General features: G+C 41.2%; 1 protein-coding gene across 3 annotated transcripts in view; it reads left to right on the plus strand.

The window, feature by feature from the left end:
* Positions 1 to 4080: 4080 nt before the first annotated feature.
* The window catches only part of CHID1 (chitinase domain containing 1), a 99742-nt gene continuing 87119 nt past the window's right edge, over positions 4081 to 16703 (plus strand). Inside the window, exons 1-8 of one of the 3 annotated variants that reach the window (XM_038139106.1) lie at positions 4081 to 4128; positions 5914 to 5985; positions 7134 to 7300; positions 8471 to 8620; positions 10271 to 10403; positions 11348 to 11392; positions 12723 to 12829; positions 14122 to 14183. In XM_038139106.1, coding sequence (XP_037995034.1) covers positions 7175 to 7300; positions 8471 to 8620; positions 10271 to 10403; positions 11348 to 11392; positions 12723 to 12829; positions 14122 to 14183 — 623 coding nt within the window. In that variant the 5' untranslated portion in view covers positions 4081 to 4128; positions 5914 to 5985; positions 7134 to 7174. Of the gene's footprint in view, positions 4129 to 4359; positions 4443 to 5913; positions 5986 to 7133; positions 7301 to 8470; positions 8621 to 10270; positions 10404 to 11347; positions 11393 to 12722; positions 12830 to 14121; positions 14184 to 16703 lie in introns of those variants that run through there. The other 2 variants (XM_038139107.1, XM_038139108.1) reach the window with 2 other exon arrangements.

Below are 16703 nucleotides of genomic sequence, written 5' to 3' on the forward strand. Positions count from 1 at the left end.
TGAAATACTGGACTTCTCAGGCACCTCTGAGGATGTAACTGCTGAGGGAGAAGGAGAGGGATGGCCAATTAAGATACTGGAAAATTTCACTTCATCACTTAAGCTTTGAGCAGACTATTGATCTGGAATCTTATTTTTAAAATGTGAAGAGCAAGGTGCGGACTCTCAGTGGTACAGTCCGTAACAACATGCTTCCCACAGAGCGACTGCAGGAGGCTGTGCCTTGGTCCTCCTCCTCAAAAGGGACCCCAAAACAGTGCACGGGATCTACTGCACGTACCCTGCATAGTCCCTGTGAGCATTGACAAGCCCGGAGGCTACTGTGTGCCACTCCATCCTCAGGCACATCCCCCTTGTGAGCCCACCATTGGTTGTGTGAGTGGTGCAGTTGCTCTGTGTTTACGTAGAGATTCCCACCGCCTGACTCCCTGGACATGCAGGCGTGCAAACCCAGGGCCACATGTTCCTCCTGATGGCTGTAAACATGCAGAGTGACACAGTCCCACACCACATCTACTCCTGAGACATTTCAAGGTTAAACTGTCTTAAACATGCCAAAGAGGTGGGACTTTGGAGAGCATTTAATATCTTCAGCTGAAAGAAAATAGGTTCAAATGGCCTAGACTGCCTAGCTAAAAGTGTGCTGGGGGCTTCAGTCATGATGGAAGGGATTAGTATGCTTAGTGGAGAATAATGACTTGTAGAATCATGGGGCTTAGGGCAACTGGAGATCAATCAGTCATTTCACCTCTATTTCAACATACTTCAAGCCATTTCATCTGGGTTTTGTGGGGTATTTTTTTAACCGCAGTGAACTTAGCCCAACATCTAGCTTTTAGCTAGGGTCTATCTCCCAGAAAGGCACTGAGTCTTGCTCTGATACAATCAAATTCACTGTTGCCCTGGATAGTTTGCTCCCATGGTTACTTCTCCTTGTTTAGAGCTTGCATCTTTAGATTCATCAAGCTCCAGTACCTTTAATTTCATGATACATTTCTCTCATAAAGATCTATATAATACTTGATACCATCTGTATCAAGTGGCTGTATACCTCAGTTAGGTCACCACTGCAGGGTCTATTCCGGGTGTTTTCAGGATACATTGTTACATGAGTGCTTTTTAGTTGTGCAAGTCTCTATGAGAAAGGCAGGATGACAGCATGTGGTAGTCACGCAATTATCCCTTTGTCCCTGGATCCATTTTGTAGACCAAGTGCAACTACAGGCAGTCGTGCACAATTAGTCTATTCTTCAACTCAGATTATTTGTAGGTTGTCATGAAGAACACTCTCCTTTTTCACAGCTTTACAAATAGATTTTGATGCTTAATAATAATTTCCATGCAGCTTTGAAGATGAAATCTTCCCATGTCACTAAATGAGGCTTTTTCTGTGATCAGAAAAAAAAAGAACTTTTTTTTGAGCTAGCCAAAATGTTGAGCTACTTTCTACTCCTAAGAGCACAGTGACACCTAAAGGCTCAGTCTATCAGTCCTGTCTGGCTGTATTCCTGTCAGTACTGCAAGTCATGCAGGTATCCAACTGCCTTTTCAGCAGTGGCTTAAGTACTGCCAGCAGAATAGCTGTGGCAGATCTAGAGCCCTGGTTCCCCAAATGCCAAAGCATGAGCTGCAAATTCTTCTTGAGAACTGGGAAAATATCCAAGTGGTTAACACATGTGGATGACTCCAGTTTTGCCTCATACAGCTAAATGTTTCATTTGAAGGGGCTCAGTATGCAGTACACATACCCTGATTATTTTATGTCAACCTCCTTTGACTGGCTTTTGAGGCCTCACTATATTCACCCTGCTGTCTTTTTGCCTCAACAAAGGCTTGTGCAATCAGGACAGACGTGTAGGCATGTCTGTCCTCACTGCCTCATAACTTAGAACTTAATAGTGCATTTGAGATGTCTTGGTAAGGACAAGGTAGAAATTTTATGAGAATAATAGGTATCTAGAGGAAAGAGAGTCTATAATGGTCTCTAGATGCATCCTGGCTGAAAGAAACATTGTAATGTGAACTCAGCTGTTACTCAGCACAGAGCTTACACCAGGCACACCCCTTTGCAAACACACCGAGTTGGTAATTCTGTAAATTATTTTTGTTTGACCCTAAAATCTATAAAACACCAGGCTGCCTAAAAACAAACCTAAGTGGTTCTATCCTTCCCAAGATGTTATTATTATTTAAAATATTTATAATTACTGTAAAATCAGCAATAAACGGGAGACAGTACCAAGAAGTATTTTCCTATTACATAAAACATTTGGCATCACATTTGTTTGCCAACAAATCCACAATGTTTGTCCCCAACTTCCCATTTTATATGGGAGTTACTTAAATTTTTTTTTTTAGAACTTCATTGCCCTTTGTTACAAAGGCTTTAATAATTGCACTGACCTTCATAAAACTATCACCATTCATCAGAGTGTTTTCAGCTGCTGAGGATCCAGTTGTGGGAACTACAAAAAAGGAATTGTTCCTGTCCCTTTGTTACTTCTCTCACATTTGTCTCACAGTTATTGTTTTCTTCTGCTCCTCATGATCATTCCAGCCATTACTGGAACCAAAAAGAACTCAGGACTAAAGAGAATCTGTGGCTCCACCATGCACACACAACCGTGTTTCTGTACTCGACATTGAACATTCATTATCCCTTAACAGAGAGCACAATGCCTTCTGCCATGCCAGAGTATCAGATGGGCTGCTTTCAACCCTAGGAAACACAGTTAGGCTACATGAAACTCTAAATTTACAGAAATTTGGGATGGATCTGGGCATAGAAGACCATGCATCTGCTTCACTGACAAGACTTTTGTTCAGAGGAAAAATATTTCCATTTTTCTTTTCAGTGCTGAAGAATGCTTATGAAGATCTCCATTACACCAGAGGGAATGAAACAAGAGGGCAGTTCAGCAGAATAAGGCAACCTTCCAGTTCAGCTTCTAGAAGGTTGCACCAAACTGTAACCAACAGAAAGCAGGTCACAGGAAGGCTTCTGTTGGGAAGTGCACTGCTAGGATATGCTGGCCTTGCCTCTACATCATGATATAACACATCCATTTTTTTATCAAGTCTTATGATGGGTATGTAGTCCCTGCAAGCAGCCTGTGAAATAACAGGGTTATACCAAAACTTCTGCTGCAGTAAATAGTGGTAACATAAGCCATGCTGCATGCAAAAACACAAACTGGAGAAGGTCAAAGCAGAAGAAAATAAAAAACTTAATAAAAACCACAATCTTTTGTTTTAGAGCCTGTTAAAAACCATCTGAGATTTGACCCCTCCTTTCTGCACACCCAGAGTCAGCAGTCCTGCCTGCAGACTCTCTGCAGCCTTACCCATGCGATCATTTTGCCTCCAGATCAGTGTATGCATTTTAGCCCAAGCTCCTGATTTACCTACACTATTTCTCAGAATCAAAGAAACAATTTGTTTTGGAAAGTTCTCGGAGATCATAGAGTCCAACCTGTGATCAAACATCACTATGTCAACTAGACCATGGCTCCAAGTTTTTCTTAGCTACCTCCTGGGACAATGACTCTGCCACCCACCTGGACAGCCTCTCCCAATGTCTCATCACCTTCTGTGAAGGAATTCCTCCCCGTTGGACCTCCAGGTCCAACCTGAACCTCCCCTGGCATAGCTTAAGGCCATGTCCTCTTGAGTTGCTGGTGGCCTGTGAGAAGAGGCTGATCCCAACCTGGCTACAGCCTATTTCTGGGCAGTGAGTGATAAGGTCACCCCTGAACTCCCTCCCCTCCAGGCTAGACCTGCAGCTGTATCAATTTGCTATAGCTTGGGCTAAACCAAGAGGCTCTTTATAGGAATTTAGAATCACACCATTATTAGCATTTCCTTTCTTCAGCTACTGACGAGCCCCAAAGCACCGGGTCCCGGGTCTGGCCGGGCCGGGCCGGGCCAGCCCAGTGGCGGCTCTGTCGGTGGGGCCCGGCCGGGATGTGCCGCCGCTGGGCCGGCCCGGAGCCCCGGGGAGCCGCAGCCTCTGCCGCCCCGCCATGTTGGCGCAGCCCGGCGCCCTCCCGCCGCCGCGGCGCTGCCCGGAGCCGGCGGGGCGGGGCGGAGCACTGCCGCTCGCCCGCACTTCCGCGGCGGCGGCGGGCGGTACGTGGTGTCCGCGGCCCGATAGGGCTGGGAGGGGACGGAGGAGAGGGGAAAGGGCGGGGGTGAGGCCGCGCTCCGGCGGGGCGGGGGCCTGGCCGTGCCGCGGTGGGGGTGACGCGGCAGCCCGGGGAGGCCGGGGCTGCCCCGCCGGCTCCGAGCGCGGGGGCGGCCGCAGCGGCGCTGGCGCTGAGGCGCCGATGCCATAGCAGGCGTGCCGGCTCCTTGGTATCTCGGGAGTCGGGCGAGTGTGGGAGGGAATTCTGAACGTCAAAGTGGAGCACTTTACAAGAGGGGAGGGTTTAATGTTTACACAGGTTAGAAGCGAATTTGTTCTCACTCTTCACTCCCCAGTATAACTTTTATTGCTTTCATTTTAAAACGCATCAGTAATATGCTTCCTGGCCTTCCTTTGCGAAGTGATGCTGGTTCTTTCTGCAAATGTAGTTAGAATCTAGTTTCTTTTTTATAAATAAACTGTAAACATTAACTTAGTGTTGTGTACCATCCATTTAGTTTCTTTGCTTGCTTATTTCGGACAGCCTAAATCTGTGCTAGCTTTACTCTCTTTCAAAAATTAAGATAAATTTAAAACAGCTTTCCAAAAGTATGTTACCTCATGTGGAGGCGGGGTTAAGCAACATTTGTGACCTGGCTAGGAGAGAAACTTGGGCTTCAGGTCAGTTTGTTAGATGATGTTTTAAGCTTTAAGTTGTCCATGGTGTCAGTTAGAAAAGGACATAGAGGCAGTTTTCAATTCTGTTTGCGTTTTGCAGTGACAAGGAAGATAAACAAAGTGTGCCAAGCTCAGACAGTTCTTCTGAGTTCAGCTAATTTGAGAAGTGTTAAAAAATGGCAGAGAGTTTGTAGAAGAAAAGTTTGATGAGGATTTAGTTTTGTAAAGCTTGCAAAATGCATGCTTGTATTTTCCATAAAGAGCATTTAAAGTTTGACCAATTCATCTTCTGTATTACAGTGATGCCATCTACTTAATTTTCATTGATATTGTTAAAATATAATTATTAAATTTATTAAAATAAGTGTCCAACCAAGAGTTTATACTGGACTGTCAGTTGCAGAAACCAATTTTCCACAGGCTCAGTGCTTCCTATAAATCTAGGAGTGGATGTTGACTTAACAATAATGGACAGATGGATACAATCCTGTCAAGGAAATGAGCACATTGTGATGTCAAATTAGAGTTCAGGGATGGTTTTTTAAGCTTCTGTTCTTCAGCTGTTAGATATTATCTTCTTTTCAGGGAAGTGATGCTGTTGCTAATTGTTTCTGAAAGTGAAATCAAACACCTCCAAATCGATATATACGAGCTTCTGGGAGAATTGATATCCTGTCCAAATAGTTAAGACTTGTATTGACTGTTCAGGCTCTCAGTTGTTCCTCTCTGCAATAGTTTATAGATCTTGCCAAGCTAGATGGAACATAGGAGATACTATCAAAAGCAACCTGCTTTGTCTCATTTTGTAGAATGTGGAAAACAAGGGGGTTACCAGTGACCTTGAAGTCAAACTAGACCTTAATTATTCATAATAGGGAATTTCAAGCCATGTAGCAATTCAGCTTTTACCACACTCCCTGGATCCAAGAAATATTAGAAGGCTTTCTGCTTTTATTTTGCAGTTTATAAAAGACTTGACTAGAAGTTTCAAATAATTTTGTACAGGAGGTTTTTGATGTTCTTTGGTGATACTGACATTTTTTTTTTCAAGCACTTCTGCCATAATCCTTCTACTTTGTTGCCTAATCACATATTCCTCTCTTTTCCTGCAGAATCCCAAATCATATAATAAATACCTCTGGTTTTTAAAATCTCGCTGCTAAGCCAGACACATCCAAATACTAGTAAGTTTGTTGGGTTGTTGATTTCATGTCTGTTTCATTGAGTACATTTCCATTGAAGCTTTAATGTTCCTTCTGCCGCAGTACTCAGAGGCTCAGTCTCATGTTGTGAGATCCTGCACCTGTTGTTTTAAACAAAGTACTCAAACTTTGAGCAGTACTTGTTATCAGTGCCAGTAGAACAAGTCTTGTAAATATGATTTGTAGAAGTGAGCTTTTAGGTCTTCAAAATGAGTGGTAGAGTAATATAGAAAGCAGGAGAGTTTTATAAGTTCAAGAAAAATTCAGAATATTGGAAAGAACCTATTCTCCATCGGGATCTCATATTTATGAGAAGCAGTCTTGGTACAGATCTAGAGCCCTGGTTCCCCAAATGCCAAATATTTTTTTCTCTGTTTTCTTCTTATTCACTACTGGGAGCTAGGCTGGGAAACCAGTGCAATTTTTAATTGGGGAGAGATTGGAAAACAAACTGTGGCTGTTTTTGACTTTTTTTTAAAGTCTTCCTACAGATACAAGATGTGATAGATGAACACACTACAGAACTGTTGTCTACTAATTCTCAGTTCCTTTATCAGGAGCTAGGACAAACTGTCGAAGTTATTCTTCTAGACAAAAAGGACATGCCCACCCTCCCCCCTCCTTTTTTTTCCTTCAATTTCTCTATCAGTGACTTGGCAAGAAATTGAAAGCAAAGGTCTCATCTGTTACAGTAAAGGCACATAGCTGTAAGCATATAGATATAATTCTTTATATCTGTTAATTAATTTATGACACACTGACCAGGCTAGGTAGGAGCAGAAAAAAATGTCTCTTATTTCCTACAGAAAAGGGAAGGTGGTACAATAATTGTTCTGTGCAGCAGATATTTATCTCAGTTTCAGCTGTAAACAGTTGCACTTCTTTAAGGGGATTCCTTAAAAATGAAGCTGCAAGGGTCCAACCCACTTAATCTGTGATACAGCTACTAAAACAAGGGACAAAAAAGGTGTTTGAGACTAGAAGTAATCTCTCACAATGCACTGCTTTTGTTGCCAGAGCAGAAGCACTGCCTTAATAAGTCTGGTTATAAATGGGAGAAGATAAGAAAATGTCTTGACTTTTTTTAGACAAGAAAACCAAATGAAATTGGTATATTCCTCTGTTCACAGAGATTTGAACCATTACGTTTTCAGGAGAAGAGAAACTTGACATGAGGAAAAACACCATGAGGCTTCTCTGTGCTTCCCTTTCTCTTGCCATGGTATGCTGGCTAGCCGAAGGTACCCTGTCAAAAACAGATGCAAAGAAAGGTGCTACAAAAAAGCTGGAGGAAAAGGTAAGGGAAATAACTGAAATTCTTGTCTTATCTAACATGTATAGTGAATTAATTGAACTTTGGTAAATGGCCTCTACCTCTATTAAAACACTGTTAATGCATTTCCGCTGAAGTTGAAACTTACAGATAAAACTTGAAACTGTCCTTTCCTTCAGCTTTTCTGTGTATCTCACATGGTTCACTTCTTGAAACATATGATGTAGACTTCTGGAGCTTTATCCTCCATGCAAGTTGCAGAAACAGGAAGTTTTTGTCCCCTCAGAGAACACACTTCCATCCCTTTGGAAACCAGGGTGGGGAACAGTAGTTTGGGCCAAAAGCTCTAGGTCATTTGCTCTAGGTCATTCATTTGGAATGGAGCCTTGCCAATGGGAAGACTGTGTCCTGATGAAAGAGTTTGAAGAGCCTTCTAATCAGTTGTTCTTTTGCGGGCAGAAATGATTCAGAGTCCCACAATAATCACAGCAAGCACAGCCAGCATGCTGAAGTCTCTCTTCACTTGCCGAGCATGTTATTTTTTTCCTGTCATTATGCATATACATCTGTCACTGCTTGTATCACTTGCTTAACATCTACCAAATCTCATTTGCAGGTAGTGAGAGTAATACAAAGTGTTAAGGGAGGCCATATCCCTAAATTCCTCACAATGAATCAATAGATGGCTTCTGCATATCCACAATGCACATCTCATTAGATCTTCTCATTCTGTTTTTACCTGCTGGGTCAGTTGAAGCATCTTCCCTAAAGAAGAGTGTTTAAAATTTTAGCCTTCATAGTGCAGCATTCCCAGACTAAAATAAATCTGTTTTAAAAGCTGTTTTCAAATTCTTGGTTAAGAACTCCTAATCCCTTTTTTATTATTTTGGGGGTAACATGACAGAAAGCATTGATTAGAAAACAGAGCACCATCAGCTGTCATAAATTATGTTCTTTACTCTTATAATGTTTTTTGTTTATATGCTTTTTACCCTCCAAACAAAGTAAGTGATGTTGACAAATAATTTCTGAGGACTTGTATGTTTCAGTTCTAAATCAAAGTGCTCTGCATCATTTAAAAGGAGTGCTCAGAGTTTAATGAAGTGATTTGTTTTGCTGTTGTTTTTAAAGTCTGTTGCCATTGAAAGTGGCTGTTTCATATAACTGGTTCTAATAACTGTCTTCTCTCCACAGAAGCTGCATTCTGATAAAAATGTTCAGGACCGGGGATTGGTAGTTGTGGATCCAAAAGCAAAGGATATTATACTGGAACATAAAAGTTATTGCTCCAAGAAGATGAAGGAACGACATTTCTCAGGAGATGTTCTGGGATACATTACTCCTGTAAGTTAATACAATGAATAAAATTTGTGCTTTGAATGAATATGCGGCGGACTGTGCTAACCTGCAAGTTTGCATCCCTGTTTTCAAAGTATTTTTATAGTAATGGGGGCTGCTGGTCAAATACAATCAAATAGCCAGAGAAGTATTTGAGACTTGACTTGTGTGGTGGGAATAGAGTATAAGATATGTGTAAAAAGCAGCTTTAGTCCCAAAGAGTTGCAGCCAGGCCAATTATCCAAGATCAGAAACAGGTTTGACTCACAGCTGTAACCAATAAGAAAGACCAGTCCTATAAAGACAGGGAGAACTGGGACCTACAGTCAGTTGCTGTCTGGGCTTTGAAGAAGAAGGAGCAGTGTTGAGAAGAACTACCCGTGAGAAATCACCTAGAAGGTATGGGACTCTTGTAATAAGAGAACAACACTTTTGCATTGAGAACACAACAGACTTAGGGTTCAGCTGGTCTCAAACCCTTGTTCTCCCATCTGTCTCTTGGAGAATGTCTAGGTCCTCTAGGAGGATGTATATTGTTTTTCCTCTCCCTGGTGTTGAGCAATGCACTTTGAGCAGGTACTGGGTGTGCAGCTGCAGTGGGAGCTGCAGGTTGTGCCTGGATGGGAGCCCCAGCCAAGGGGCCGTGACCTGGTGCTGACCTTTCAGACAGCGAACGGCCCGAGGACCTGTGGGAGTGGCCAGGTGACCGGACGCTAGGACACAACAGGAGCCAAGGGCTCAGCAGGAAGACCCCAGACTATCCCAGGCAAGGAGGGTACAAAACCTAGGGACTCCTTTGTTACAAGGAGGGTACAAAACCTAGGGATCCCTCCCCAGGTGTGCCAGCTCAAGCTGGTTCTGTGTTACTGCACCACAATTAAATTGCTTTAGGGTTCCAGACATCTGGGACTCTGCCACGGGAAACCCTGTCAGACTGTGTCTGTGCGGGGTGTGCAGGGAGCCAAGAGGGACACTCCTGGGGTCACTGGAGTCACCCTCAGCAGTGAAAGTTTGGAGTGGTGGGAGTGTGACTGCCAGAGTTGCTTTTAGATATCAGACAGGGAAGCTTCCTTAATGCTGCTTTTAACCGGGATGCTAGTACTCTCCTGTCAGTGGTGAGTCAGGGGAAGTTGCAGTGAAGTCAGAACAGGAGGGCTGCAACTCGAACCTGCTAAATCAACAGTAACAATTGTATGCTGCCAAACTGGATGTCTTTTGCTATCCTGTCTCCTTCAAAGCATTCTTTCTTGAATGATAAATGTTTCATCATTTTTTTAGAGGATACTTTTCACTTGTTTCTGTCTTACACTAGTCAAAAGACAAATAGGTGCCCTATAAATTTTCACCTTTCTCAAGTTCTCTTGAACATAAATTCAGAGTCTGTAAATTCAAAACTGTGTGGGAATCTACAAGCCAGTTGCTGTAGTTCAGGTGAATTAGCACAATTTGAAGATTGCCTTTCATGTAGCTAGCAGAGCTTCCAGAGTACTTTCTTCTTTAAATGAAAGCAATATCCCAGCAGGTTTCCTCAAATGAACATGTAGGGATCTAGCAGATGATTGCATTTCTGTTACAGAGTTTATATTGGTCAGAAATGAAGTGAACTGTATATCTTACTCCTGAGTCTCTCACTTTTTTCCTCTCTTTTTTTTCAAGTGGAACAACCATGGCTATGACATTGCTAAAATATTTGGAAACAAATTTACACTAATCTCACCGGTTTGGTTACAAGTGAAGAGGAGAGGGAAGGAAAGGTTCCAGTTCACTGGGCTCCATGATGCTGATCAAGGTGTGGTTTTTTTTCCTTCGAATATGAATTGCAATATTGTTGCAGACTGGGTACATTTGGCATACTAGATGGGTTTTGGTGGCTCTGCCACATGATGAAGTACTTTCATCCATTCCATTTTTTTGGGTTTCCTTCAGATTGAACTTCTTTCTGTCCTCACCTGCTTCCACATGTGTACATAGTTTATTTGTCAAAAAATGTAAGTAGAAAGATTGGCTTTTCCACCATGCTGTCCACAAAACTATTCTTAAAAAAAATGAAAGGGGAAAGATTCTGTACAGGGAAAAACAGTCTTTAGTGTTATATTGTGCAGTTGTTTACCTGTTGTGAGTTTTGGTTTTTTTTCCTTTGCAAAACCTTTAGGTGAATTTATTTAGAGAGGGAGATTAATTTAATTTGAAGAGAATTTTTCCCTTCATTGAGAGGAAAGTGGCAGCAAGATTAAATTTCAGCTAGTATGTACTAGTTCATGGTTTTGAAGTTGATTGAATGTGAAATTTCATTTGAAGTAGCTATAATTCTTACCATTTTAGTGTCTACTAACAAATTCGTCCTAGTGCAATGGCTGCCAAGAGGAGTGAATGGGACACTTTAAAGTACCATTTGAAAAAATTAGGCATTCCTCCCAGGTGATGCCTCGTGGCTGCAGAAGTGTTATTCTGAGTAGGCGCTAGGGTAGCTTCCATAATGAGCTAGAACAAAGCAGGGAGGGGCTGGCTGGGGACTTTTAAAAGGCTGTAGTGAATGCTGTGGTGCAAGTTCATGGCTTCAGATTCTGTGCATCACAGGATGTTCTGTCTGGGTGGATTATGAACTGCTAGCCTGTGGCAGGAAGATGTGTGTAATGAAGCTATGCTACATCATTTGAAGAATGTTTGAAAATGTTATTACTGTCAATATAATTTTATATTTTATCAGCTGTCTTACTTGATACTGTTTGACAGGCTGGATGAAAGATGTGAGAAAAACCTCCAAAAACATAAAAATAGGTGAGCCTCTGGTTTATGTTTGTTTGCTTGTTTATTATCTTCTGTAGCTTCTAGGAGAGGAAAGTAAGGCTTTCTTCCAGGTCTGTATGGGAGGAAGGAAGATTACCTTAGCACAGCTGTGTGAAGAAGATGTCTGAGAAAAAAAAATAAAGCAGTTAACTGTAGATAGTTAAGTAACTGAAGTGTTTGCCCTCTTGATGCCTTTATGTTTTGCCTTAGCTTCTTGTCTCTGAATAAATCCTGGGTTCCAGTGCCCTCCATGGAGCGATACTAGTATATAACACTTTGTGCCTCCCTGGGGAAGGAAGTCTTCAAACTCGTTGCTTGGGGTTCTGTGTAGTTAAAAAGAAAAAAAAAATTATCCAAATCTGAGTCAGTCACTCAGACTTTCATGCATGATAGAAAAGTCCTGCTTTGTCTCTTCTCCCCTTGAAGCTGGGAACTCATGGGATGTGCTGCAGTGTGTGTCTTTAGGGAAAATGACAAACATTGCTGTAGAGATTCTGCTGTGCTAGACTTCTTACATTTGTCTATAGCAAGAATTCTGTGGAACTCTGAAATGCTTCTTGATGCAGAAGGGACTGTGAAATTTGAAATGTATTAGAAAAATTGAATGCTCAGTCAGATATTTTAATGTACTTCAGCTGCCGGAGGATAAAGCCTTTTAAATCTCTTTATACTCTTTTAAAACACTCTTTTACAACAAAAGTAGTTAGAAGGGGCTTAGACATAGCTCCATAAAATCTGTTGCCTTTTCCTGTGGGCATGATTGTTGACTGTTCCAACGGCAGTTTTCCTGTGTATTTTTTAATGTTTTGTGTTTTTAGAAAAAAAATTTACACAAGCTCAAGTGCTTTCCTAAAGTAAAAATTTGTCTTAGGGCGTTGAGTTGAGTAGAAGAGTGAAGTCATGTAGTGCTATATATGAAGTAAATTAGAGCTTGAGGTGAGCTTTTCTACCTCATTATTGTGGTAGAAGAGATGCACAACTTAAAGATTGCTGTCTTGTGTGGTTCCTGGTTTAAGACTCTTCTTGAGGCCCTGAGTGGTAGTTCAGTTAAGATCGTTCAAACAAATGAAGGTATCTTCTCTTAAAACTTGCATCAGTGCTGCTTGTTAACTAAACTTAAAATGAAGAAGAATGTTCTACAGTGTCAATTCACTGATGCTGCTGAAGTTGGTCAGAGTGAAAAACAAATGATCTCAGTCATGGGATATGATTTGTAGTGGTATCTCTGCTTGTATCTGCTGTATTCTGTTTCTGCAGAAACATTCCAGTGTAGATAATAAATTCCTTATTTTCTCTACTGATTGACAACTTTGCCTGATAGTGCCTCGAATTTTGTTTGATGGCTGGACTTATCAAGACTTTGAGAGTGTTTTTGGCAGTGAAGATGAGATAGAGGAGCTTTCCAAGAACATGGTTCTGCTAGCCAAGGTAAAAAAAAAACCTATTTATGATGCTTATAAAATAGTGTGGGATACTTGATTCCTATTGTAATAAGTGTTTTCTTATTTCTCGTGATTTTTGCATTCTACAAGATAAAATTTGCTCAAAGCAATGATGAGGCAGGATTCTTGATAGTGTGTCTTAGTGTGTCCAGTTCCTGTAAATATGAAATGTAGCAACACTTAAGTGCAGGTGACTATGAGTCTAATGTGGGACTACATCAGTCTGATCAACATAACCTTGTTGTCAGTGGCAGCTTCACTCGTGATTTTTGCCTGCTTTAAATTTCTTTTACATTTCTATTAGAAATATAATTACTGAGCTGTGGCTATACTGCTTAGTGGTATTTTCTGATAGGCAGAAAAAGGGTAGTGGGTGTAATGAGTGCTGTTTTCTGTACAGGAATGCATTCAGGCTCAGTGTGGTAAAGCTAGGGAGCCACTTTTAATACAAAGAATCACTCACTGGATATGTATTACTGAACAGTTTTGCTCAGGTCTGATCAACCAGTTTCCTCAAAATGTTAAGAGACTAGGGAGAGGAGAAAAGGCATTTTGCTAAGGTTTCTGGCCAACCCCTTTCCTAGTGGCTTTAGAGTTATCCCATGTGTGAGAATAGACAAGCTGCACCCAAAAGACATTCAGCATTAGTGGTTGATTTGTGGCAGCCTGTTTATTTATTGTCAGAATAACAGTTCTCATTTGCCACATGACATAAAGAAGTCTTACAGTGCTCTAGAGGAAGTTGGATGCATAGTTAAACTGAGTAATTTCTTAAAATTTTTAACCAATGTGTCAATTTTAGGTCCTCAGTAATACTTGACCTCTCAAGGACATCAGCTCAAGTACAACAGTATCCTTGATCATACTAAGAATAAATTATCAAAAGAGAGACTAATTGTGGGAGATACTTGGAATCATGTCTATGCCAAATTAGCATTTATGTCTTCAGACTCAAGAGATGAGTTTTTTCCCTGATATACAAGTAAAAGTCTGTAAAATTATTTGCTTAACAACCACCTTTCATTAGTGTCTGAATTTTCCTAATACGATATTGGCTTTTTCTGTAAAAGTAGATATCATGGATAACTAATAGAGATTTTCAACTTTTGCATGTTTGTGTTTGTTAAATGATTTAAATTTCTCTTGGACTTCTCCATGAAATGCTGTATTAAAGATAAATGTGATGTAAGAATACAAAGCATGTGCAGTCTGTAATAATACAAGAAAAATAACTGCATGGTCATTAACTGTGTGTTGTTGACAATTCTCTTCATTTAGAGTGAAAATTTTGATGGTTTTGTAGTTGAAGTGTGGAGTCAATTGGGAAATCAAAAGCAAACGTGAGTATAAATCTCTAGGAAACAATTCCTAAAAATCAGCTCCTTTAAAGCATCCTTTTAATTTGTCCATGTTGATTTGAGTATGTCTTTATAAATAAATACACTTCATTCTAGAACAACTATAGGTTGTTTTGCTTGTCTTACAAAAAGTAGAGGGCTTTACCTCACTCTACATGAGATCAAAGATTATATCATAATCTTCACAGTGGGTTTAGCAGGCCATGTTATTCTTCATTCTTGAGTTTTGCATGATGTAACTTGTACAAGGATGTAGAGGGTACCTTGGTTGCACACTCACTACCATGTTGGCACTGGCCTTTATCATAACAGTGTTTGGTTTGGGTTACTGGCTGAGGCTTGGAACTGTGTGATACTTTCAAGACCTAAGGCAAATGCCTAACTTCTGCTTCATAAGGAAAGGGCAGAATATGGTGGTGAAATTAATGATTCAATGCAGGAATCTGAAGATTTTGTGATAGTTTCTCAGGAAATTCAGGCATCCATTTCTCTATTATACAGTGTTTCTTACAGATCTCTGTTGCCTAAAATGTCTGGGGGAAAATAGCTTCAAGAAAGATGCACAGAATGCAGACTTCATTATGGAAGGCTTTCACCTTTTGAAAAATGGTTACTTTGGGTTATTCTGGTTAGGGGAAATGCTGCTGACTGATAGCATATATTAGTTACTTCTCAAACTGAGTTTACTATTAGCAGTCCTACCTTTTTCCTATAAAATTCTTAGAAACAAAAAATGGAAACTACAGAATCTTTTTTTGCTTTATAAAGGGCTCCATCAATTGCCCTGCTATGAGTAATCATTCTGCTGTATACTCTTGCTTATAATTAGGTAATTTGCCAGTTGTTCCTAAGAGCTATCTGCATCCTGAGCTCTGAACCTAGTGCAGTGTCTTAATAAAGTAGCCAAGAAGGTGACTGAAGAAATTAGTAACTGCCAGTCAGAAGTGGGTGGTAGTGGTCATTTTATTTACTGTGCTTACTGTATTTAAGTAAAATTAATAGTTTTCCTATTAGTTAACACAGATATAAGACAGACTGTGTGTCATTGTAAGACTCACTGAAGATAATTTTAAACACGCTGGCATGAAAGTGCTGTATTGCAAATGAAACACATGAGCAAAGCATACTTTCCTATTAGCTCCAGGGTGAGTTTATTTGTGGCATGGTAAAAATACTGCTCTCTGCCAGGAGTAATGTTGGTTTAAAACAGTGTTGTTTCATAGAATCACAGAATAAGCTGAGTTTGAAGGGATCTGCAAGGATCATAAAGCTCAGCTCCTATCCCTGCACAACACCATCCCCAGGAGTCACATCATGTGTCCCAGTGTGTTATCCAAAGGCTTCTTGAGCTCTGTCAGGCTGGTGCTGTGAGCACTTCCCTGGGGAACCTGTTCCAGTGCCCAAGCACCCTATGGGTGGAAAACCTTTTTCTAATATCCAATCTAAACCTCCCCTGATGCAACAACTGTTACCAGACAGAAGAGATCAGTGTCTGCCCCTCCTCTTCCCCTCAGGAGAAAGTTGTAACTGCAATGAGGTCTCCCCTCAGTCTTCTCCAGGCTGAACAGACCAAGTGACCTCAGCAGCTCCTCACATGGCTTCCCCTCAAGGCCCTTCACCATCCTCATGGCCCTCCTTTGGACACTCTCTAATAGTTTCACGTCATTTTTATTGTGGCACACAAAACTGCCCCCAGCACTCAAGGTGAGGCTGCCCCAGTGCAGAACAGAAGGGACAGTCCCCTCCCTTTTCTGGCTGATGATGCTGTGCCTGATGCCCCCCAGGATGGGATTGGCCCTCCTGGCTGCCAGGGCCCTGCTGACTCAGATCCAACTTCCCACAGACCAGGACCCCCAGGTCCCTTTCCATGCACGGTTTATCTAACTGTGTGTTGGACATTTTGTCCAGAAGGATGCTATGAGAAACGGGTGTCATAAAAACTGTTGGTACTACAGGAGATACTGCTGTTTAGTTGCCTCAGTCTTCAGTTACCTGAGTGTTCTTTAGGTGAAGCTCCCTCCATTCACTATCTGTCAGTTACTCATAGAAAGGAGTGGGAAGTATTTTCCATAACTTCTGAAAAGGAAAGTGTTATTTTCACACTGTATAATGGTAACTGTATCTTTTTCTCTGAGTTGGTAATGCGTAACTGTATGTGGCCAGTGTATACAACACTTAAGGATTGTCCTAACTTAAATGGGAGATTATTTGCCAGGAAATCATAAAGGGAAACAAGTTAGGAACTGCAGGTTTTCTTCCATTTCAAGACCTGATCTAAGTGCTTCATTGGAAACTCATCACTGGGTTTTTCCTCCTTTTATTGCTGTGTCCCTAGAGATGGTTAGGGTGTTTAAGTTGCTCAGTGCCTTGGGTTGGGTTTGAAGCATTCTGAATGAAGCCAGTTGAGACAGAAAGCTGAAGCTGGGCTCTGTGCAGTTACAGCTGTTTTGTGAATGTAGGAGATTCACATCATTACATGGTAATTTTGTCTTATGATGCTTC

This window comes from Motacilla alba, chromosome 5, assembly GCF_015832195.1.
Source record: "Motacilla alba alba isolate MOTALB_02 chromosome 5, Motacilla_alba_V1.0_pri, whole genome shotgun sequence".
NCBI classification, from domain to species: domain Eukaryota; kingdom Metazoa; phylum Chordata; class Aves; order Passeriformes; family Motacillidae; genus Motacilla; species Motacilla alba.